Source organism: Eucalyptus grandis, chromosome 3 (genome assembly GCF_016545825.1).
Source record: "Eucalyptus grandis isolate ANBG69807.140 chromosome 3, ASM1654582v1, whole genome shotgun sequence".
NCBI classification, from domain to species: Eukaryota; Viridiplantae; Streptophyta; class Magnoliopsida; order Myrtales; family Myrtaceae; genus Eucalyptus; species Eucalyptus grandis.
Window position 1 is genome coordinate 64,062,182 of NC_052614.1, and position 23,110 is coordinate 64,085,291.

The window sequence follows — 23,110 nt, forward strand, 5'->3', positions numbered from 1 at the left end:
TGTACACTCTAAATTCATAATAAAGTAATCAATTTGCGGATGGATTGGATCCATGCCCATCCAAGAGCATACCTAACAATCCCCATCCAAACGCAAGGGTAGAGACACTCACGGGCACTAACAGGAACAACAACAACAAACGCTTGGCAAAAAGTTCTCTTCGTTTGTCCCAACCTTTCCTCCATTTCTTCATTAATTTAATCATTTGTAAAGCCAAAAAGCGCACCCATCAGAAGCCTGTCCTGTGGCTAGCGTTCCTCTCTTGTGACCTCTCTCTCTCTCTCTCTCTCTACATAAATGTCAGTACTAGAAGCGCCCGTGACCTATGACTCTGTGTTCTGTCAAATGATTCTCCTATTCAGCATCGCTTTCCACCTAAAACCGAAATGGTACGTGAGAAAAGGAAAAAGCAAATGGCCATCGACGCATATAAAACTCAATCGCCAAGGCATTCCCCTCCACCACTTCGAACTCTCACGTCCAAACATTCCCTCCACTTTTCTCATTCCCATTCTCATTCTCTCCGTGCCAATGCCAGAAAACAGACATTCCCTCGCTTCCCACCTCATTGTCGTCGTCGTCCTCCTCCTCCTCGGCTCGAGGACCTCGCTGTGCCACACCAAGGGGCTGCGGCCCGGGCGCTCGGCCCAGAAGCCGGTGCCGCAGAACATGACGCGGGTCCAATACTCCGAGCAGCAGTTCATGAAGTGGGTCAAGTTCGTGGGCAGGCTCAAGCACTCCATCTTCAAGACCGCCAAGAACAAGCTCTCCCCTTCCTACACCCTCACCGTCGACAAGAACCCGGCCTACGGAGACTTCACGTCGATCCAGGACGCGATTGACTCGCTCCCCTTCATCAATCTCGTCCGGGTCGTGATCAAGGTTCATGCAGGAGTTTACACGTGAGTCGAAATTGTCCTCTTTCTCTCTTTTTTCTCCACTCCTCTTCTTGTTCTGTATACACGTTTATGTACTTCCCAGCTCTGTTTGCAACACTTTTTGTCTTGTTGACCATGTTCTTTTGCCTTTAGGGGGCTTGACCAACTAAAAAAGAAAGTCGGTCTGGTTCTCCCTCTCTCTCCCTCTCCGTGACCATTGATTCTAGAGTTCTTCTTGTCCACACTCACTTGTTTTGTAATCTTTCATTGGCATCAGGTTTGAGATGGTGGAAAACTAGTCTCTATCTCTCTCTTTCTCTCTCTATCTCTCTCCTCATATTTTAATGTACTACGGAAAATGTTGTGTCTTTTGACCAAACCACTCTTGCAGCAAGTAAACCGCCCTTGCTTTATCCTCCTTTCCAGCTTTGCCATCAGATTGCACAAATGGGGTCTGATCTGAACTTCCCTTTTTTGGAACCCTACTGCAGGGAGAAAGTGAGTATTCCTCAATTGAAATCCTTCATCACGATTGAAGGCGCGGGGGCAGCTAAGACGATAGTCCAATGGGGAGACAGAGCAGACACGCCAGGGCCAAAAGGCCAGCACATGGGGACTTATGGTTCTGCCACATTTGGCGTCAACTCACCCTTCTTCATAGCCAAGAACATCACCTTCAAGGTCACTATCTCTCCTTCCGGTTCCATCACTAATTTCTCAGTCACGAAAGAATGATTTTCAGCTGGCTCTGCGAAATCTGCACTTTTTTCTTTTTTGCTATAATTAGGAGGAGCAATTTGATACACGACAATTCAGTGCCTCACTTGACATACCCACGAGTACAAATGATACAGAAGTCTGATAAGCCGGCTTGACTCCGACATTACTTGATAATCCTAATTGATAATTTTTTAGTATTTTATTTGAAAGGGTGAAAATTCATGTCTTCATGATTTGTGGCATCATTATCTAACAATGACATGTATTAAAGCTTGTCCTTATGGGGGGTGTTGCGATGCAGAATACCACACCGGTGCCGAAACCGGGAGCAGTAGGGAAGCAGGCGGTGGCGTTCCGGATATCGGCGGACACGGCGGCATTCTGGGGCTGCAGTTTCTTGGGAGCTCAGGACACGCTCTATGACCATTTTGGCAGGCATTATTACAAGGATTGTTACATTGAAGGCTCTGTGGATTTTATCTTCGGCAATGGTCTCTCGCTCTTTGAGGTTACAAACTCTCTTTTGTCTCTCATCTTTATCTCCTCCCACTCAATTTATGAAACGAACAATTCAACATCATGGTTGGATTGGGAATTCTAGTCCTCTGTCTTGCTTGCATTCTTGCTTGATAAATAAAAAATTACATAAGCTCAATTCTAATAAATCAAACTAATCAAATTTCAACATTGTATAGCGTTATCATCACCTTTCTTTTTTTTTTTGGGTATAATATGATTGATTCTACCTATCACTATAAATATAAAGTAAGCAAACACGATGAATTTCTTCCGATTCACGTCACATGCTGAGCAGAGGTGATTTGATAAGAACAGGGGATTTTCCTGCTTTCTTTAGCCTTTCATTTCTTCATCTTCATTTTTTTTTTTTTTTTACGTAACTTAATGGCCACATATAGTCAGAATTTAGAAGTTCATTTTTCGAGGGAGATGTAAAAATGTGGCAGTGGTCCAATTCCTCTCCAGCCACAAGTCAGCACCACCATTTTGCAGGCCTCTGAAGGGAGCTTTACTTTTCAAGGATGCTAATGGAGTGGGCACTTTGGTAGGAAAAGCTCTTCTAAAACCGAAAGTAGGCATGGTATATCTAGCTAATTAAAATTTCAATAAAGGAGGTTGCCCCCTTAAAATCTTCATCTAAGACTGGTTTATGAAATGGCACTCTGGTATGCTGTGACTTGACCTAAAGTTATTATTTTGGATTGCTTGGTGCACTCCAATTTAAGGAATGTCCTAAAGGATGCTTATGTGGCAAATGACATGTTTCGACATCTCTCTAAAATTCGTACATTATACTATGGTTTATAAGGCGCGCCGCTGATGGTTATGTGGGATGCAGAGTTGTCAGGTGCACGCGATAGCACTAAACGTAGGCGCACTGACGGCTCAAGGGAGGAGCAGTATGCTGGAAGACACGGGGTTCTCTTTCCTCAAATGTAAAGTTACGGGCTCGGGCGCGCTCTATCTCGGGAGGGCATGGGGTCCCTTTTCGAGGGTTGTCTTCGCCTACACTTGGATGGACGACATCATCATCCCCAAGGGTTGGTATAACTGGGGAGACCCCGGTCGTGAAATGTACGTATATCGACTTCCTATCTCCCGAACTGATTAGCTTTTTCCATCACATTGGTCTTGATTCGAGTCCATACATCGATTTTTCGGAAGAAGTTCAAATGAAGTCTCTTTGATTCGGCATTGTTTAGTGGTCCACCCAAAGATCCGGTTCTAATTGTGCATCTTAGCCTTCTCCTAGGTGCATAACACAGTAGGCCTTCTTTTAGTAATGAAGTTGTTACTAAAATGTCAAGATGCTTCCTTTGCACTTTAGCTGAATTCATCGAATATCCTTCCACTTCATTAGCAAATTCTTGTACTCCTCCCTTACTAGTAACTAGGCAATCCCTTCTCCATATTGATAGCTTCAAATGTAATCACCATATCGACATAGTCACCAACTGAATTCGAACCCCGAATTTCATAAAGTTTAAAGCAACTTGTTGGAACAATTTTAAGAAAAATTGGGTCTATGGTCTAATTATTCCAAATACATTTCTTGTACAATGCTAGGTCAGGAAGCACCATCACTATCGCCAGTGTCCTCAAGTGAACCTAGTGCTTTGGACGGTGCCACCACCTTTTTTCCAATCAAGCCACGCTCATGGGTCTACGTATTTGTCATCTTCCTCTTTTTCCCCCTATGGTCAGCTCTCTGCAAACAGCATATTATACAAACCATTCACAAGTTCCGAAATGACGTGACTGCCCTCCCGAGCACTTCCTCACCGGGCACCCACTCCCTTTGCAAGCGCAGGGGCGGCTCCGGAATAACGTAATTGGAAAGGGCTTGAACCTGAGTAGAGTAGTGCCAAAAGCGCCATGTCCTTTAGCTCTTTTTTCCCTTATGTACATCTACGTGTAATGCACCTCCCTGGAGCGTACCCAGAAAACATTTAAAACCCTAGACCACCTACCTAATCCATACAAATCCCACCAAGGGCAATCTCTCCATGTTGGGCAATTTCTGGGACTTATACTAAGTCGGCCTTCCCTTCTAGCATGCGCATAGGATATGCTTTTTTGCATAGACAGTGCTTATTCCATTTCATTTGTACACGCTACACATTTTCCACAAGCATGATTGGGGCAAGTGGGGTTAATTGTATTGACGGTCGAAGATTTTCATTTAAAGGGTAATTGAATAAAATATAATTTTAGTACTGATGATGATTTTTAATATGAAACCCTAATAGTGGTACGGTTTCTTGGGGCTGATGGAATGCAGGACTGTGTTCTATGGCCAGTACAAATGCATCGGACCGGGGGCAAGCTTCGCAGGGAGAGTCTCGTGGTCGAGAGAGCTCACCGATGAGGAGGCTAAGCCATTTCTCTCCCTTAGCTTCATCGATGGCTCCGAATGGATCAAGATGTAATGTCAATCACCATTGAGATCGAGATGTAGAATCTGCCACCAGTTAATGTTTAGATACATGTCTGATCTCCTAAATTGGTATATACGAAATGACGCCGCCGGCTTTTTACTAGACATCGAAAATGACCCGCACCTTTAAAAATACCCATTTGCATTCTCGGGAAATGGGTATCGGACTAGGTCTCGGTTCACTAACATGAAGTCAAGCCGTCGTTCGTTCGCCAGAATCTCCTAGTCATTCTCTCTAGATGAATAATGTTACAATGTCCTAGGAAATATGACTGCAAATAGGAGCGGCAAGAAGGAATAATGTTACAATGTTCATGTCCTCCTGCACAGAAAATCTTCACCACATCCTCTTGTCCGCTTCTTTGCCAAATTCGCTGGGCCTCCCAAGCTTGCCCAGTATGGCATTCTTGAAGCTGATCACCTCCTGGGCTCTCGAGCAGGCCCTCTGCATCCTGGCCCCGCTCAAGCTGCTCCGCGAGCCCGCCGCCGCATCGAGGAGCGAGAGCCGCCTCTTGGACCCTGGCTCGGGCCTCTGCTTCGGCGCGCTCTGCGACCGCAGCTTCGCGGCGGACGACTCCGTGCTCGCCATGTAGTTCGGGGACCGCCCGCCGATTCGCCCCCAGGAGGAGCCGTCCCCGCACTCGCCGCTCCTGTCGGACGGGGTGGCGGGCCCACTGGGCCCGCAGAGGCTGGAGCCCGCGAGCCGGGGCGTGCTGTGGGCCGTGGTGGAGAACCGGTACCCGTCGCCGCCGCTCAGGGCCCACTCGGGGTCGGGGAAGCTCCGGCGCTCCGGGATCGAGAGGCGGGGCGGGGCACGGAGCGGGAGGGGGGAGGAGAACGTCGGGTGGGGAGGCGGCGGCTGCGGCGGCGGCTCGGCGTAGAGATATGTGTCGGCGGGGTGGGGCCTGGCGGGCCTCGAATGCGGCCCGCCGGTGTCGACTTCCACGATCTTCGGGCTCCCTTCGGCGGTCGTGATCACCGTCGCGGCGTCGAGAGAAGACGACAGCCTCATGCTGTGAAACGATGCTGAGTACTCGCTTCCCGCGTCGTCCGATCTCTCCTGCAAGAGTCGACAAGCATGAACGAGTTCGTCGCGAAAAGGAGCAGATGCCGACGCGTTTCGATGGCCGAATCGTACCGTGGAATGGCGCGGCGGGCACTCGGCGGCGGTGGCGCAGACGCCGGGGCCGGCGAGAGGAGCGCGAGCTCGGCGGGAACGGACGGTGGCCTGAGCTCGAAAGAGAGATTGCATGCATTGAAACGCGGCGGTGGCTTGCTTCCTTACCAGATATCCCCTCACCACCGCCTGCAGCTTCACCAGCGCTCGCAGCGCTTTCAGTGCTCTCCTCGCCTGTTCCGCATCCGAAGAAACGATCAAATACAGAACGGAATGAAGACAGGGCGAATCTTTAAAACACTGCTCACCAGATATCCCCGGAAACTAGCCTGAATCTTCACCGCGGCCCACCTCTCGGGGCCGCCGAAGCCGCCGAACGCGGTGCTCCTGCCGCGGCTGGTGAGCCTCACGACGGCGACCGCAGCATGAGCCGCCGCCACCGCCGCGTCCGCAGCCGCCGCGGTGGCCGCGGCCACCGCCACCGCGTGCTTGCTCTGCTCCTCCTCGCGCTCCTCCGCGTAGAACGACCGCAGCCAGGCGGCTTCCGCGGCCGATATGTTGGGCGGGATCGTCGCCGGGTTGTTGCACAGTCCCCCGCCGGCGCGGCGGCGTTCTGGGTGGCAGCGGCGGTCGGCGGAGTCCTTGACGACTTCTCTATCCTTCCCGATCCCGAACAGGCCCTTGAGCCACCTCACCGCCCGACCCATTTCGAAAGAAACCACCACCAGCTTCCGAAAGACGGGAACTATCCAGGGGAAAAAACACGAAAAGCTTGGAGATATCGATGCAGTCGGGTCGCTTGTTCTCTTCTCCTCTCTCTCTCTTCTTCCGGCTTCTTGCAGAGCAGGTGTTGGATTTGCAGAGAAGCAGAGCGGCGATTATTCGTTGAAAAGAATACAAGGCTTTTCGGTACACGAGAAGGCGGAGAAAAGGAACAAGGAAGCAGAGGGAGAGGGCGGGAAACTTTGATGTTTTCCATGCTGTGTTTTGTCTCTTTTGCTTTCGGGTTGAACAGGAGCTGTCGTCGGGCTCGGACAAAGACAGCAATACGAGACAAGAAAATGGACTGAAACTTGCAGAGGTCGTATGCAATTATGCAAGAGAAAGATGACTTGTCGAACTGCACTCGAGGGTTTCCGAAAGAAACAATATATTTTTCACTTAATATAGAAAGGGTTAATATAGATAGGTAATCATTGGAATTTTCATACTTGGGTGTTCATAAAAATTTGCAAAATCACGGGAAGATGCATTTGACTCAAATTTCAGTCGATGCGCTCTTGCAACAGCAGCTCCTCAAGAAAGACGATTCGCGATAGAGATACAAATCAAGAAAGAAGAAGATTGTGTGTTTACATTTGAGATCCCGTGAAATTGTGCAAACGAACCGGTATCTTTTTTATTTGATCAAGTTTCAATTTGGAGAGAACCAACATGAAATCCTAATCCAGTTCCTAATAATAATGGCTTTTTGACATGTCATTGAAGTTCTGTTTCCAATCAAATTTTCAGTATATTGCCTTCTTCTCTAGCTCCAAAATCTGCGGCTAATTGATTTCCTGATCAGCCTATGTCCCCGGCTTATTTTTTATTTGGTGTGAAAAATCAAATTATTGTTTTAAGATACAGAAAGTTGGCACAATTTCGCCACGAAAACTCATGTTGTTATTTCTTCATGACATGGCTCCGAGTATTATTAGTTTTCACGTAGAATCGCCAAGAAATGGTTCTCTCTTGACCCAAGAATCAGTCCGTATGCGCGCTCATCTCCGGTCCGATCCTATGGTCGAACCAGAATCCGACCACCACCCACTTACTTAAATCCCATGGCAAACAGGCACGTGAAAATGAATTTTGAAGTGGTTTCCAAGGGGGGGTTAGCTTGCGAACGGAAACACTATCGCATCGCATTCGCTGTGTTCAGGCTGAATGAAAAGTCAACGTCGATGAACAGGGACTTTTCTGGGACATCCTTGTTTGTTTCCCTTCGCCATAAGTGGATGCAGACAATAATGACGACGTTGCGACAAGACCTCCCTCTGCTGTGTCGCAGTCGAATCCGGCGGTCGATTTTTTTTTTTAATTTTTTCCCAGGATTCCTCCCTGGTCCCACTGTCCTTGGGGATAGACATGCTAACTTTGGGTGAGTCCATCATTCGGCAAAATTTGACCGACGATCGATTGAAATCCAAAGGCTTTAGTGAAAGATCGTCGCACCGATCAGGCCGACTGATGCGACGCTTGCTTCGAGCGGTGGTCGGTGCTTAAGGACATGCTGCACGGCCGTGGCAGGGACCGTGCGACGTGGCAGGCTCGCCTTTTGAACGGTAATTATTAATTCAAAGCGAGCATCCCATGAACTCGTACGGAAACGCTATGCATATCAAAGGCTATTCGGAGAAAATGTTGCACAGGCCGACCCTCCACATCACCATTCGCCGGACCAGTCAGTCATCGACATGTGGCGCCGGTGGATCCCACGGACAAAGCCTAGGAGACTCCGGAACTTTTCTTTTCCATTGTTTCCCAACATGTGAGTTTTCTCTCTCTACGGCTCCTTCGCCAATCGCGTCGACGAACGGCAAGCTCGCTCGAGCGCTCTCTCGGCCTAGAGTTTCCGCCGACGAGAGATTGGGCTCCGGCGCGACGACCCTCTGACTGGTGACGACCTCCTCGGCGGAGTCGAGCAGCGCCAACCCGTTGAACGAGTCGCCGCCGGCGAAGAACTCGAAGGTCTTGGCCTTGAAGGCGAGGCGAACTTCCGCAACACGTCGGAGATCTGCGGCGGCTTGGAGGAGGCGCCGTTTATGTCCGGCGCCGCCGTCGTCGTCGCCGTCGATCGAAGAACATGAAATGAAAAGAGAGAGAGAGAGAGAACAAAAATAGAGGTCGCTTCGTTTCCGAGACAAAAGTCAGCGTCCTGGGGAAGATGAACAGTGGGGAGACAGAGAAAGGAGAAAGTATATTGGCTGAATCTATGAAACCATTCGAGGTGGACACGTGTCCATCGGGCCCACATTTCAAATTTACCGACTGCAGACCCTTTCTCTTCTCTCGCCTGTGTGTGTCTGTCTCTCCCTGCGTCCGAAGGTTAGCTTTTCTGTAGATTTTAGTTTGGATTGATGCAATGTGGTCACTGAGAAAAAGGCTACCTTGTCCAAGGATGTGTGCTGATGTTAATTTGGTGCACATTTCCTTTTCTAATGCATAGCCAAATTCGGACGTTTCTTGGTGGTTTGTCCTCATACGGTTAGAATTGGGATTGTTAGCAACTGTCAAGGTAATGCTACTAGTGAAGTAAATTTAACTCAAATCCTCAGATTACATCACTGACATTTGGATTAGCAGTTAGTATGGGAGTAAATTCTATGCCTTAGATGTATGGGGACAAAGAAAAATATATAGAAAGTATGTTAAATGCAATGATACTTAAATTAGTAGATAAGTAGGATTGGTTCAAAGAGTTTCATCGACTAATAAATAAACCAATCTATTGAATGTGGTACTAAGAAAGAAAGACACTTAAAATAGTTGATGTTGATGGAACTCTCACTGCTCCAAGAAAGGTGCTGATTTCTCTTTGTTTGTTAGGGGTGTCAACGGTACGGTTCGGTTCGATTTTTTTAAAAAAACCGAATCGAACCGAACCATTAGAAAAATCTTCCGAAATGAACCGAATACGAAATTTCGGTTCGGTTCGATTTTTCGGTTTTCAACTTTTGGTTTTCGATTTTTTTTTCTTCATTTGGATGTGATTTTACAGCATCAAGAAACCACTGCAGCTTCTCATTCCTAATTCCAAACTTAGAGTTCTTGTTTCCCCTGGCACCATATGGATGGACCTGAATTAAAAAAAAAAAAAAAAAAACCCATAGAATTAGTCTGAAACTTTTTCAGGAGAAGGAAGGAACCAGTGACACACCAGCCATAATTCATATGAAATGCACACAACAAATACCGTAAAAAAATGAGCTTGACAGAGAATAGTATGTAAGGTATGAAATGTAAAGGTCTTATGAGTGGAAGAACCAAAACTACCTGAGGATCCACGTCTGGATTAATGCGAAGTAGCACATTAACCTTCTTGCCTGCTATTCTTGCAGCTGCAACTATGTTCTCCAAGTCAAATTCGCTGTCAACATTGACAAAGACACCTTCTTGTGCTGCTAGAACCAAATCTTCCAAGAGTTTCCCGTTTCCATTAAAAATGCATCTATCATCATTTCCAAAAAACAAATATATAAATTCACTTTGTCATCCAAAAATTGCAAACAAAGTCAGAGCTGGTGTATGTCCTGATTAGCGACCATTGTCATCCAGAAAACAAGAATTAGAATGGTCATAACTAACCCGATGTTCCACCCACCAACAACTTCGTGTAAGCTGTTATCCCATTCAATAATTAATAGAAGCACAAGCACACGAACTATTTAACATAGTCAAGAGTCTGCAATACTCGGTAGTCCTCGACGAGTTCAAATCCTCAGTCAAGAGTCTAAGCCCTCCACACCAGATCATTGGAAATTCAGAACCCATTCGAGCAGCTGCGAAATATTGCCCGATGAACCCCCAACCACAATGTTCGTAACCACATATTGGCTAGACTATACTTATTTTGAAGCATTCCTCCCACAGAAAAAGTTCCACGATTTACACACGAGACAAACTTGGGCAAGCTCACTCCCTCATCATCCACGAGCTAAAAAAGAGTAAACCCATTTCTAGGACAGCCTCGCCTCCGAGATCACACCCCCGGGGGAGACAATTAAGAACCAAAAAGCCAAGCCAACCCCAATCAATCATTCACAATCGTTGGAAAGAGAGAGGGAAAGAAAGAAAAAGGAAAAATTTCTGGCAAAATTGCACAACAAGGCATCCGCATTTCGATGCCGACCAAATGGGCATTAAGGGTTCGCGATGCAAGGACGATACCAGGTTTCGCTTCGATAATCAATCGAAACGAACAGCATGCAGAAGCAGAAGGAGCAATCGGCTGTAACTGCGCTCCGAAGCGAATCATGATTGGTCGCCAGGAATCCCTCAATCGGTCGCCGTCGCCATTGTCATTGCCGTTGCCATCGCAGTTGCAGTCACCATCACCGACCAAGACGAGACACGAGAGGAGAGGAGGAGACAAGAGTTGGGAGAGATAAAAACGGTTTGTGGATTTTATCGGTTTTTGGTTCGGTTAACCGATAAAAACCGAACCAATACAAAAATATTGGTTTTTAATGAGAACCGAACCAAAAAAACCGAATTTTTCGGTTTGGTTCGGTTTGATTTTCGGTTCGGTTCCTGACACCCCTATTGTTTGTTAAGAAAATAATTGGTTTTTATATGATCTAGATTTAACTTGTTGATATGTACAAGTGTGAGTGATTGTATTTGAAAAATGTTTGTTTTGTATTTCCTTAGGAGGGAACTTTGAAGAATTATTTCTGTTTTAAACTCGTTACTTCAGTTAATCTGCATGTGTAGAGTTATTAGATGGCTGAATATGAGGTTCATCTTTACTCATATTATGTTAAACATATTTTGTTTTCTTTAATAAAGGATGTGATGTTATTTTTCTTGTAAAAGCATTACGTTAATTACTTGTTGTTCATTTGATTGTAGCATGAAAGTTTCCATCTTGTATATATAATGTGTGATATAAAAAATGATTTTGAGTTTATAGTTTTTTCTAATGAACTTGAAGCATATTATAAGTATGTGGCTTATGTACTCAGCAAATGATTTGGAGTAAAGAAGAGTAATACAATTAAAAATAGAAAAGAAGAAATAATCTGACGGGCTTTTTTGTGTAATTGTAAGGAGCATTTTGTTAGCCTATATGATCAAGAAAAGAAATATGAAAAGTTTGAAATTAGATGTGAGTGTTTTTCTCATATCAAATTTAAGGTTAATAATGATGTCTATGAAATTATAGAGTATGTTTCCAAGTATAATCATGCATTTGTATTGGAAGATCAAAAACATTTGATTAAATGTAGAAAAATGATTTATGAGACTTGTAAGGATATTTTAGTTGACATGATTAAAGTAGGCATTGGGGGAACTACGGTATATAAGTTCTTAGCAAATGAAGTAGGATGAAGCAAAAACTTAGATTTCATCTTATATGATTGTTATTCTCTATAAATCATGGAGATTTGATGCCTTAGTGAAGCGCTTGGACCTTGTTGAAAATATATCTCGAGTTAATCTTGTAAAGGATGCCTTATCTTGGTAGATTTCTAGTTGGGAAATGAGAAGGGAATGGCTCCGTTACTCTCGCGATTGTGACGGACCACTCTCCACCTGGAGTTTTTCCCACAATACTAGTTAACTAGTGTATCTTTTGTAGGAAAATATATTTTGAATTTAACGCTCCCGTATTGTTGCTAAGCTTTTCCATTTGATGGGACTTCTAAAGAGGCAAAGATCCAATGTGAAAGAGAACATAGACGGCGTAAAAAGAAAAAAACTACAGAATAACTAGAGGGGAAAAAAGACACAATAAACGCGCAAATCACAATCATTTTGGTTAAAAATTGATTTTTGGAAGAAAAATATATTTTTCTATTTCTATTTTTGCAGAAGTTTTTGAGCAAAAATTTGTGTTTAATAACGATGCAAAATTTATATTCTCGAAATAGAATTATGTTTAATAACGACACAAAATTTCTCTTACTCAATGGGCGTAGATAGTGGTCGCGATAGCCACTGGCGAATGTTGGCAGTAATTAGCAAGCAGCGATAGCGGACGGCAGTTGACGATCGGCAATGATCGGCAAAAGGCAACCGACAACTAGCGATGAATGATGGCAACAACGGGTAGGTGGCCAATTAATAGAGAGGACAAGCGATAAGAAGAGTTTTCATATTTCATTTCTATTCCAAACCTATTTTTGGATTAAAAATTTGTTCTAAAAATAGAAAAATGAAATTGTGTCACCAAACAAATTTCTATTTTGAAACAAAAAAATTATTCTAAAATAGAAATAGAATGGTTGCTATGCACGCCCTAAGTAATTAGAATGTGCATATCTCAATTTTTCAAAAGGATTTTAAAAAGAAATATACCTAAAAAGACAAGAAGACTCACCATTAAGAATTTCATACATGGAAACTAGTATGAAAACTTGTCCATTTCAGTGAGAAAGAGTAATGAGTAGCCAAAAATGAAAGAGTCAAGGTTAGTGAACCGGGTTTTTTTGTCCCAAAACAAAAGTTAGTGTTTCAAATCAATGATTTTGAGTGAATTGTTTAGTTTGCACTGATGGAAAACTTAACATATTTCTAAAGTAAAAGTTCATGCTTGGATACTCATTTCTTTTCATTTTGGATGAGTTGAGCCAATATGATGAATTAAAAGAGTTCCACGTTATGAACTTTATACTGCACACATAACTTACACGCACTTTAGAAGGTTGCCAAAGAGAGTATGGATAAATAGAATATGGAAAAAGAAATTAACAAAAAATTGAAGGGATCGAATTCTATTTGTATTGTTTCCGTCTTTGGATCGTTTTAGAAGTGAGGATACTTTCATGTTGTGTATTTTATTACATGCATTTTTTATTTTTTTTTTGGATTTGGCTTGGAAGTACTACAATTGAAAACACTTTTGTGCCATTTAAAATATTTCCTAAATTCAATATTCCACAATGTTTTTCATTCAATAATAAAATAATAATCCTCTGTGGATTTGCTTTTCAATATCTCTTAGTTATGGTCTTCAATATCTTTAATTTCCATAGCTCCAGTAGCCAAATCGACACATATGGGAATTTGTGGTCATTGTGGCATCATCATTGATGGTAAATAATGGTGCCATCATATTAGCAGGACGTACTTTTAGTTGGAGTAGGATTCTTGGTTTGAGTAGATTTCCTATTTTGGATCCAAATCTTTTCTATATAAGAAGTGAGTTTTCTTTGTAAATTGCATCAAAAAAAAAACTTCCTTTCATGACCATTAATCATGCAACTCATGAATTTCATCATGAGAATTTGAAACGTGAAAATCTTGTGATAAAATTTTATGTAACTCATCTGTGGAATTGACTAGCGAGAAATTGTGAAACTTTGAATTATTGCATATAATTAAGAGTTAGGAAACACTGTGAGTGTTTCAGTAACTCGAGTGTCCTTGTAATATAGCGATATCGCTCAATTCATAAAAAAATTTTGTTCTACTTTCCCCTTGAGGTTAGTTCCATTGACCAATCCACGTAAATCCGATATCCGATTGGATTCCTTTATTTTGTTTATTTTATTGCTTGATCACATATTTTTGGCTATAGATCCATCACCTCATCAAGCAAGCTATCTCAAAGCTCAACAGAAAAATTGCAAATCAATCAAAAATCTATTGCGTAAAATTCAATCAAGTCCTAAAATAAACTAAGAAATGCAGTTGCATTAACAATTTCAACTTCATATGTCCAAATCCAATGTAGGTATGTGTCAATTATGTGCAATATAAAACTTAGTACCCTTTCACGAGAATGCATGATGCTCCAATGGCCACCCTTCCCATATAGGAATGAGCAGGTAAGAAGTATGAATCTCCACATTTTAAAAGGGACTACAGATGAAAACATTTAGTTTCAAGTATGGAATTTGACTTTCACGCTTTGTAAAGAACTAAGGCAAAAGTTTGAGAGTGAGTTGAAAGACAGAGTAGAACAGACCAAAAAAACAAAGAATATCTATAATCATATAGAGAAGATACTCTTTTCATAATATATGTAGAAAATAAGATAATTACAATGGTTTTGTCATGCCAAGCTAGAACACTACAAAAAAGCTTTGTCAATGTTGTGGGACAATAAAGAAATCATTATTCAAAACCCTACTAATTCATGCACTAATTTCGTCAGATACGGATGCATAAAAGGTATATAAAAGGATTTTCGCTGGGAAAATAAATAATTTAGAAACTATTTCTTTATAAACGATCGCTTGTATTGCTTGAAATGCTTAGTCAATAAAAATAAGTTTCCATAATTGAGTAAAGTTTATGTCTAAAAAAATTTTCCGGATGAAGAAAATATTTTTCGTCAATTCATTTTTATAAGAGATAAAAGTTATTGTTTTTAGGAAGATATTTTCCAAATTTTTTTATTTTCTATGAAATAAACAAAGCTTACCAGAATGTCCAACGAAAGGGTGCAATCATTTTTAAAGGGGTTTTGGGGAATGTTTGGGCGTTTGACAAATTACGCATTGGAAAGTGACTTGTGTAAAAATACCGTTTGGCAAAACTTATTACAAATGGGCTTTTGCTTTTAATTTTTTCTTTTTAAAATATGAAAATCAAATCCGGCGGCCGGCGGTGCTGGACGGCCAGATCTGGCCTCCAGACCGTAGACGCACGCCGTCGTCTACGGTCGCAGAGGCCCGATCTAGCGACCTGATTCGTGCGAGCCGAAGGAGTCGGAGCGCATAAGCAAGGAGTTGACGCGGTGCTGCTTGCACTCGTCGAAGGGGATGGATCTGCCGCAAAAAAGGAAGGTGCTGACGGTCAAGGCGAAGGCGGCGGCGGGGCCGATGGAGAACTCAAAGTCGGGGGCTTCCCAGAACGGCGGGGCGGGAGGGCCATCGGGTTGGTCGAGGGGACGGCCGAGATCGGCCTTTGGACCGCCAGATTTGGCCTCCGACAACCAGATCTAGCGGCCTGAGGCCTGGTTCTCGCGAGCCAAAGGAGTCGACGCGATGCTACTCACGCTTATCGAAGGGGATGGATCTGTCGCAGAAGAGGAAGGCGTCGACGGCGGAGGCGGAGGTGGCGTCAATGACGGAGGCGGCGTTGACAACACAAGCGATGGCAAAGAACTCGAAGAATTCATGGGGAAGAAGGTGAACGACGTGTGAACAGTAGAGCTTACATTGAGAGAATGTCGAATGCTCAAAGCTGTCCTACCCCAACATTGGGCTTTGAGCATTTGGAATGCCCACATTTCGCCAAATAGCATTTAAAAGTTTTGTCAAACACAAAAAAATTTTCCCAAGGGGCTTTCAGGGCTGAAAGCCCCTTGGGAAAGCCCAACCAAACAGGGCCAAAATCTTCACCACATCCTCTTGTCTGCTTCTTTGCCAAATTCGCTGGGCCTCGCAAGCTTGCCCAGTATGGCATTCTTGAAGCTGATCACCTCCTGGGCTCTCGAGCAAGCCCTCTGCATCCTGGCCTCGCTCAAGCTGCTCCGCGAGCCCGCCGCCGCGTCATGGAGAGAGAGCCGCCTCTTGGACCCGAGCTCAGGCCTCTGCTTCGGCGCGCTCTGCGACCGCAGCTTCGCAGCGGAGGACTCCGTGATGGCCATGTAGTTCGGGGACCGCCCACTGATTCGCCCCCAGGAGGAGCCATCCCCGCACTCGCCGCTCCTGTGGGACGGGGTGGCGGGCCCACTGGGGCCACAGAGGCTAGAGCCCGCAAGCCGGGGCGTGTTGTGGGTCGTGGTGGAGAACCGGCACCCGTTGCCGCCGCTCAGGGCCCACTCGGGGTCGGGGAAGCTCCGGCGCTCCGGGATCGACAGGAGGGGCGGGGCATGGAGCGGGAGGGTGGCGGAGAACGTCGGGTGGGGAGGCGGCGGCAGCGGCGGTGGCTCGGAGTAGAGATATGTGTCAGCAGGGTGGGGCCTGGCGGGCCTCGAATGCCGCCCGCCGGTGTCGACTTTCATGATCGTCGGGCATCCTTCGGCGGTCGTGATCGCTGTCGCGGCGTCGAGAGAAGACAGCAGCCTCATGCTGTGAAAGGATGCTGAGTACTCGCTTCCTGCGTCGTCCGATCTCTCCTGCAAGAGTCGACAAGCATGAACGAGTTCATCGCGAAAAGAGGTCGATGCTGACGCGTTTCGATGGCCGAATCGTACCGTGGAATGGCGCGGCGGGCACTCGGCGGCGGCGGCGGCGGCGCAGACGTCGGAGGCGGCGAGAGGAGCGCCAGCTCGGCAGGAACGGACGGTGGCCTGAGCTCGGAAGAGAGATTGCATGCAGTGAAACGCGGCGGCGGCTTGCTTCCTCACCAGATATCCCCTCACGACCGCCTGCAGCTTCACCAGCGCCCGCAAAGCTTTCAGTGCTTTTCTCGCCTGTTTCGCATCCGATGAAACGATCAAATACAGAACGGAGATGAAGACAGGGCGAGTCTTTAAAACACTGCTCACCAGATATCCCCGGAAACTAGCCTGAATCTTCACGGCGGCCCACCTCTCGGGGCAGCCGAAGCCGCCGAACGCGGTGCTCCTGCCGCGGCTGGTGAGCCTCACGACGTCGACCGCAGCATGAGCTGCCGCCACCGCCGCGTCCGCAGCCGCCACGGTGGCCGCGGCCACCGCCACCGCGTGCTTGCTTTGCTCCTCCTCGCGCTCCTCCACGTAGAACGACCGCAGCCAGGCGGCTTCCGCTGCCGATATGTTGGGAGGGATAGTCGCCGGGTTGTTGCACAGTCCCCGCCAGCGCGGCGGCGTTCTGGGTGGCAGCGGCGGTCGGCGGCGTCCTTGACGACTTCTCTATCCTTCCCGATCCCGAACAGGCCCTTGAGCCACCTCACCGCCCGACCCATTTCAAAAGAAACCGCCAGCAGCTTCCGAAAGACGCGAACTATCCAGGGGAAAAAAACACGAAAAGCTTGGAGAGATCGATGCAGTTGCGTCACTTGTTCTCTTCTTCTCTCTCTCTCTTCTTCCGGTTTCTTGCAGAGCAGGTGTTGGATTTGCCGAGAAGCAGAGCGGCGATCATTCGTTGAAAAGAATACAAGGCTTTTCGGTAGACGAGAAGGCGTAGAAAAGGAACAAGGAAGCAGAGGCAGAGGGAGGGAAACTTTGATGTTTTACAAGCTGTGTTTTGTCTCTTTTGCTTTCGTGTTGAACAGGAGCTGAGAAAATGGACTGAAACATGCAGAGGTCGCATGCAATTATGCAAGAGAAAGATGACTTGTCGAACTGCACTCGAGGGTTTCCGAAAGAAACAATATATTTTTTCAGTTAATATAGAAAGGGTTAATATAGAAAGTTAATTATTGGAATTTTCATACTTGGGTGTTCATAAAAATTTGCAAAATCACGGTCAGATGCATTCGACTCAAATTCCAGTCGATGCTCTCTTGCAACAGCAGCTCCTCAAGAAAGATGTTCCGCGATAGAGATACAAATTGAGAAAGAAGAATATTGTGTGTTTACATTTGAGATCCCGTGAAATCATGTAAAAGAACCGATATCTTTTTTATTTGATCAAGTTTTAATTTGGAGAGAACGAACATGAATTCCTAATCCAGTTCCTAATAATAATGGCTTTCTTACATGCCATTGAAGTTCTGTTTCCATCAAATTTTCAGTATATTGCCTTCTTCTCTAAGATTTCACTCTAAAATCTACCGCTAATTGATTTCCGATCACCCGTCCCGCTTATTTTTTATTTGGTGTGAAAAATCAAATTATTGTAGTAAGATACAGAAGGTTAGCACAATTTCGCCACGAAAACTTATGTTGTTATTTCTTCATGACATGACTCCGAGTATTGTTAGTTTTCACGTAGAATTGCCGAGAAATGGTTCTCTCTTGACCACAAGAATCAGTCCGTATGTGCACTCATTTCCGGTCCGATCATATGGTGGAACCAGAATCCGACCAACACCCTCTCAAATCCCATGGCAAACAGGCACGTGAAAATGAATTTTGAAGTCGTTTCCAAGGGGGGTTAGCTTGCGAACGGAAACAGTAGCGCATTCGCCGTGTTCAAGCTGAATGAAAAGTCAACGTCGATGAACAGGGACTTTCCTAGGACATCTTTGTTTGTTTCCCTTCGCCATAAGTGGATGCAGAAATTGATGACGAGGTTGCGACAAGACCTCCCTCTGCTGTGACGCAGTCGAATCCAGCGGTCGTTTTTTTTCCATTTTTCCCAGGAATCCTTCCCTGGTCCCACTGTCCTTGGGATGGACATGCTACTTTGGGGTGAGCCATCATTCGGCAAAATTTGACCAGATCATCGATTGGAATCCAAAAGCTTTAGTGAAAGATCGTCGCACCGATCAGGCCGATTGATGCGATGCTTACTTCGAGCTTTTTACATGTCATTGAAGTTCTGTTTTCATCAAATTTTCAATATATTACCTTCTTCTCTACTCCAAAATCTACAGCTAATTGATTTCTTGATCAGTCTGTGTCCCGACTTATTTTTTATTTGGTGTGAAAAATCAAATTATTATAGTAAGATACAGAAGGTTGGCACAATTTCGCCACGAAAACTTATGTTGTTATTTCTTCATAACATGGCTCCGCGTATTGTTAGTTTTCACGTAGAATCACCAAGAAATGGTTCTCTCTTGACCCAAGAATCAGTCCGTATGCGCCCTCATTTCCGGTCCGATCATATGGTGGAACTAGAATCCGACCAACACCCTCTTAAATCCCATGGCAAACAGGCACGTGAAAATGAATTTCGAAGTCGTTTCCAAGGGGGGGTTAGCTTGCGAACGGAAACAGTAGCGCATTCGCCGTGTTCAGGCTGAATGAAAAGTCAACGTCGATGAACAGTGACTTTTCTAGGACATCTTTGTTTGTTTCCCTTCGCCATAAGTGGATGCAGAAATTAATGACGAGGTTGCGACAAGACCTCCCTCTGCTGTGACGCAGTCGAATCCAGCGGTCGTTTTTTTTCCATTTTTGCCCAGGAATCCTTCCCTGGTCCTACTGTCCTTGGGATGGACATGCTACTTTGGGGTGAGCCCATCATTCGGCAAAATTTGACCGATCATCGATTGGAATCCAAAAGATTTAGTGAAAGATCGTCGCACCGATCAGGCCGACTGATGCGACGCTTTACTTCGAGCGGTGGTCGGTGCTCAAGGACATGCTGCACGGCCGTGGCAGGGACCGTGCGACATGGCAGGCTCGCCTTTTGTACGGTAATTATAATTCAAAAAGCGAGCATTCCCATGAACGCGTAAGGGACTCTTTCCCCCTCCCGCTATGCATATGAAACTATCAATGGGTATTTTTGGTCCGTAATTCGGAGAAAATGTTGCACAGGCCGACCCTCCACGTCACCATGGGCCGGACCATCCAGCAATCGACATGTGGCGCCGGTGGATCCCACGGACAAAGCCTAGGAGACTCCGGAACTGGAACTTTTCTTTTCCACTGTTTCCCAACACGTGAGTTTTCTCTCTCCACGGCTCCTTCGCCAATCGCGTCGACAAACCGCAAGCTCGCTCGAGCGCTCTCTCGGACTAGAGTTTCCGCCGATGAGAGAATGGGCTTCGGCGCGACGACCCTCTGACTGGTGACGACCTCCTCGGCGGAGTCGAGCAGCGCCAACCCTTTGAACGGGTCGCCACCGGCGAAGAACTCGAAGGTCTTGGCCTTGAAGGCAAGGTGAACTTCCGCAACGTGTCGGAGATCTGCGGCGCCTTGGAGGAGGCGCCGTTTATGTCCGCCGCCGTCATTGTCGCCGCCTTCGTCGCCGTTGATCGAAGAACGTGAAATGAAAGAGAGAGAGAGACGTCATTGGTGGTAAATAATGGTGCCATCATATTAGCAAGACTTACTTTTAGTTGGAGTAGGATTCTTGGTTTGAGTAGATTTCCTATTTTGGATCCAAATCTTTTCTTTATAAGAAGTGAGTTTTCTTTGTAAATTGTATAAAAAAAAAACTTCCTTTCATGACAATTAATCGGGCAGCTCATGAATTTCATCATGAGAATTTGAAACGTGAAAATCTTGTCATAAAATTTTATGTAACTCATCTGTGGAATTGACTAGTGAGAAATTGTGAAACTTTGAATTATTGCATATAATTAAGAGTTAGGAAATATTGTGAGTGCTTCAGTAACTTGAGTGTCCTTGTAATATCTGTAATATCACTCAATTCATAAAAAAAAATTGTTCTGCTTTCCCCTTGAGGTTAGTTCCATTGACCAATCCACGTAAATCCGATATCCAATTGGATTCCTTTATTTTGTTTATTTTATTGCTTGATCACATATTTTTGGCTATAGACCCATTGCCTCATCAAGCAAACTATCTCAAAGCTCAATGGAAAAATTGCAAATCAATCAAAAATCTATTGCATAAAATTCAATCAAGTCCTAAAATAAACTAAGAAATGCAGTTGCATTAACAATTTCAACTTCATATGTCCAAATCCAATGTAGGTATTTGTCAATTATGTGCAATATAAAACTTAGTACCCTTTCACGAGAATGCATGATGCCCCAATGGCCACCCCTCCTATATAGGAATGAGTAGGTAAGGGGTACGAATCTCCACATTTTAAAAGGGGCTACAGATGAAAACGTTTAGTTTCAAGTATGGAATTTGACTCTCACGCTTTGTAAAGAAGTAAGACAAAAGTTTGAGAGTGAGTTGAAAGATAGAGTAGAACAGACAAAAAAAAGAATATCTATAATCATATAGAGAAGATACTCTTTTCATAATATATGTAGAAAATAAGATAATTACAATGGTTTTGTCATGCCAAGCTAGAACACTACAAAGAAGCTTTGTCAATGCTGTGGGACAATAAAGAAATCATTATTCAAAACCCTACTAATTCATGCACTAATTTCGTCAGATACGGATGCATAAAAGGAATATAAAATGATTCTGTTCATTTCGCTGGGAAAATAAATAATTTAGAAACTATTTCTTTATAAACGATCGCTCGTATTGCTTGAAATGCTTAGTCAATAAAAATAAGTTTCCATAATCGAGTAAAGTTTATGTCTAAAAAAATTTTACAGACGAAGAAAATATTTTTCGCCAATTCATTTTTATAAGAGATAAAAGTTATTGTTTTTAGGAAGATATTTTCCAAATTTTTTATTTTCTATGAAACAAACAAAGCTTACCAAAATGTCCAAAGAAAGGGTGCAATCATTTTAAAAAATATTTTCCAAATTATTTAATATTCGCAAAACAAATAAAGCGTTAATTTTTACAGAAAATATCCCAAAAAAAGGTGCAAAAACAGGAAAACAAGAAATCAATTCTTTTCTCCTTCAAAGCACTCATTCGACCATTTTAGTGGTCAATATCATCTAATGACTATACATCGGAATATAAGAATAGAGTGCCCTTTTTTCCTGGATGCTTCGATGCGAATATATATGGTCTACCTTCTGGGGACCAAAAAGACAAACAAGAGAAAGCGAATAAATGCCTACCTTGTTTTTCTAAAATATGGTCGATTAATAAATAAAATTGGGGGGGGGGATTATCTATCGTAGCCCTCCAACCCAACTCACGATCCTAGTCATCTGCAAAGAGTGTGGGGCCCATCTTGCACGCGTAACCGGACAAACCTACTGGCCGGCAAAGCCTAGTTGTACCATTGAAACGACACGTGTCGGTATCAGGAGCCTCCATCTAATGGTCGTCTCCGTGACGTAACCGATTAGTTGAACGACGAATGAGAACAAGAGGCAGAGGGACACAAGGAAGGGCTCGTAATTATTTCCAGCCACTCGCTCACCTTCAAAAAGTCAATTTGCTTTTCTTTATTATTACCATTTTTCAAAACATCGGTGGGAATTTAAAAAAAAATCAAAATATTAAAAAAATTCTCAAAAAACCTCAATCTATACTCATTATAACATACATACCTATAATTTTTTATGTCACAAAAAATTCAAATTTATACACGTGTAACATAATTCGGGTATTTACATCATAATGGGTAAATTTAAGGTTTTTGATAACATAAAAAAATAAAAAAAATCAGGCTCACTCGATTGCTCATTTGTTTCCATGTATTACACGTAGAAGACATGCCGGCAAGGAAGATAACCATCACCCTTGCATTCACTGGTCAACTCTTGTTTAAACCACTAAAAGACGGGAAAACAAGGAAAATAATCGACTCTTCATGGAAAGATTGTAGCTTTCAAATTGCTACCGTGGCTACTTTGAGGATGCCAAGCCCTATAAATCCAGCAGAGAACCCCAAGAAAAGAATAGGAGAAAACGTTTAGAAAAGGTACTCGGAAAAAAAGATAAATTGATCATGGACTCTATTTCAACACTGAAGCTTCCCATGATAGATCTGTCCGAATTAGATGGCTCAAAGCTAGGGACAGCTCGATGGGACTCCTTGCAAAGTCAAGTCCGAGAAGCCCTTGAAGAATTCGGTTGCTTCGAAGTCTTGACTAATAGGATGACCTTGGAGCTTCACAATGATGCGTTTCAAGAATTGGAGGCATTGCTCGAGCTCCCGACCGATGTGAAGCACCGGTTCAATGTCCCAGATAAGCCGTATAACGGCTATTTTGGGAATCTTCCTCATTCACCTCTCTACGAGGCATTTGCAATGACATACACCCCCAACTCGGGCTCTATCGAAGGATTTGCAGATCTCTTTTGGCCGGAGGGAAACACAAGATTTTGGTAATCCTTTTTTTTTTATACTTGTAATTATATTATTTGTTCCAATTAAGGAAGTGTTAAGAGACATGTTT

At 44.3% G+C, this 23,110-nt stretch overlaps 3 protein-coding genes across 5 annotated transcripts; 1 reads left to right on the plus strand and 2 right to left on the minus strand.

Annotated features, from left to right (window-relative positions):
• Positions 1 to 446: 446 nt before the first annotated feature.
• On the plus strand, positions 447 to 4,659 carry LOC104438215 (probable pectinesterase 53). Of its 2 annotated transcripts, none has more exons than XM_039308320.1 (5): positions 447 to 902; positions 1,370 to 1,559; positions 1,900 to 2,106; positions 2,956 to 3,191; positions 3,684 to 4,333. In XM_039308320.1, exons 1-5 carry the CDS (start codon positions 532 to 534, stop codon positions 3,721 to 3,723), a joined length of 1,044 nt encoding a protein of 347 aa, XP_039164254.1. In that variant the 5' UTR covers positions 447 to 531; the 3' UTR covers positions 3,724 to 4,333. The 2 variants fall into 2 exon arrangements, with proteins under 2 accessions (XP_039164254.1, XP_010049610.3); XM_010051308.3 differs by lacking the exon at positions 3,684 to 4,333 and adding an exon at positions 4,399 to 4,659 and having other exon boundaries at positions 448 to 902.
• Positions 4,660 to 4,686: 27 nt separating this feature from the next.
• LOC104440313 (protein IQ-DOMAIN 14) lies at positions 4,687 to 6,805 on the minus strand. 2 transcript variants are annotated; one of them, XM_018871531.2, is made up of 3 exons: positions 5,980 to 6,805; positions 5,693 to 5,905; positions 4,687 to 5,614 (listed from the first exon to the last, which is right to left on the minus strand). In XM_018871531.2, the coding sequence occupies exons 1-3, from the start codon at positions 6,376 to 6,378 to the stop codon at positions 4,892 to 4,894; spliced, it is 1,335 nt and encodes a 444-aa protein (XP_018727076.2). In that variant the 5' UTR covers positions 6,379 to 6,805; the 3' UTR covers positions 4,687 to 4,891. The 2 variants fall into 2 exon arrangements, with proteins under 2 accessions (XP_018727076.2, XP_010051558.2); XM_010053256.3 differs by having other exon boundaries at positions 4,687 to 5,905.
• Positions 6,806 to 15,725: 8,920 nt separating this feature from the next.
• Positions 15,726 to 17,218, minus strand: LOC104440314 (protein IQ-DOMAIN 14). Its single transcript, XM_018870372.2, is given in 4 exon segments — positions 15,726 to 16,448; positions 16,527 to 16,745; positions 16,821 to 17,095; positions 17,098 to 17,218. Coding segments are annotated over 4 exon segments (1,338 nt in total).
• Positions 17,219 to 23,110: the final 5,892 nt, after the last annotated feature.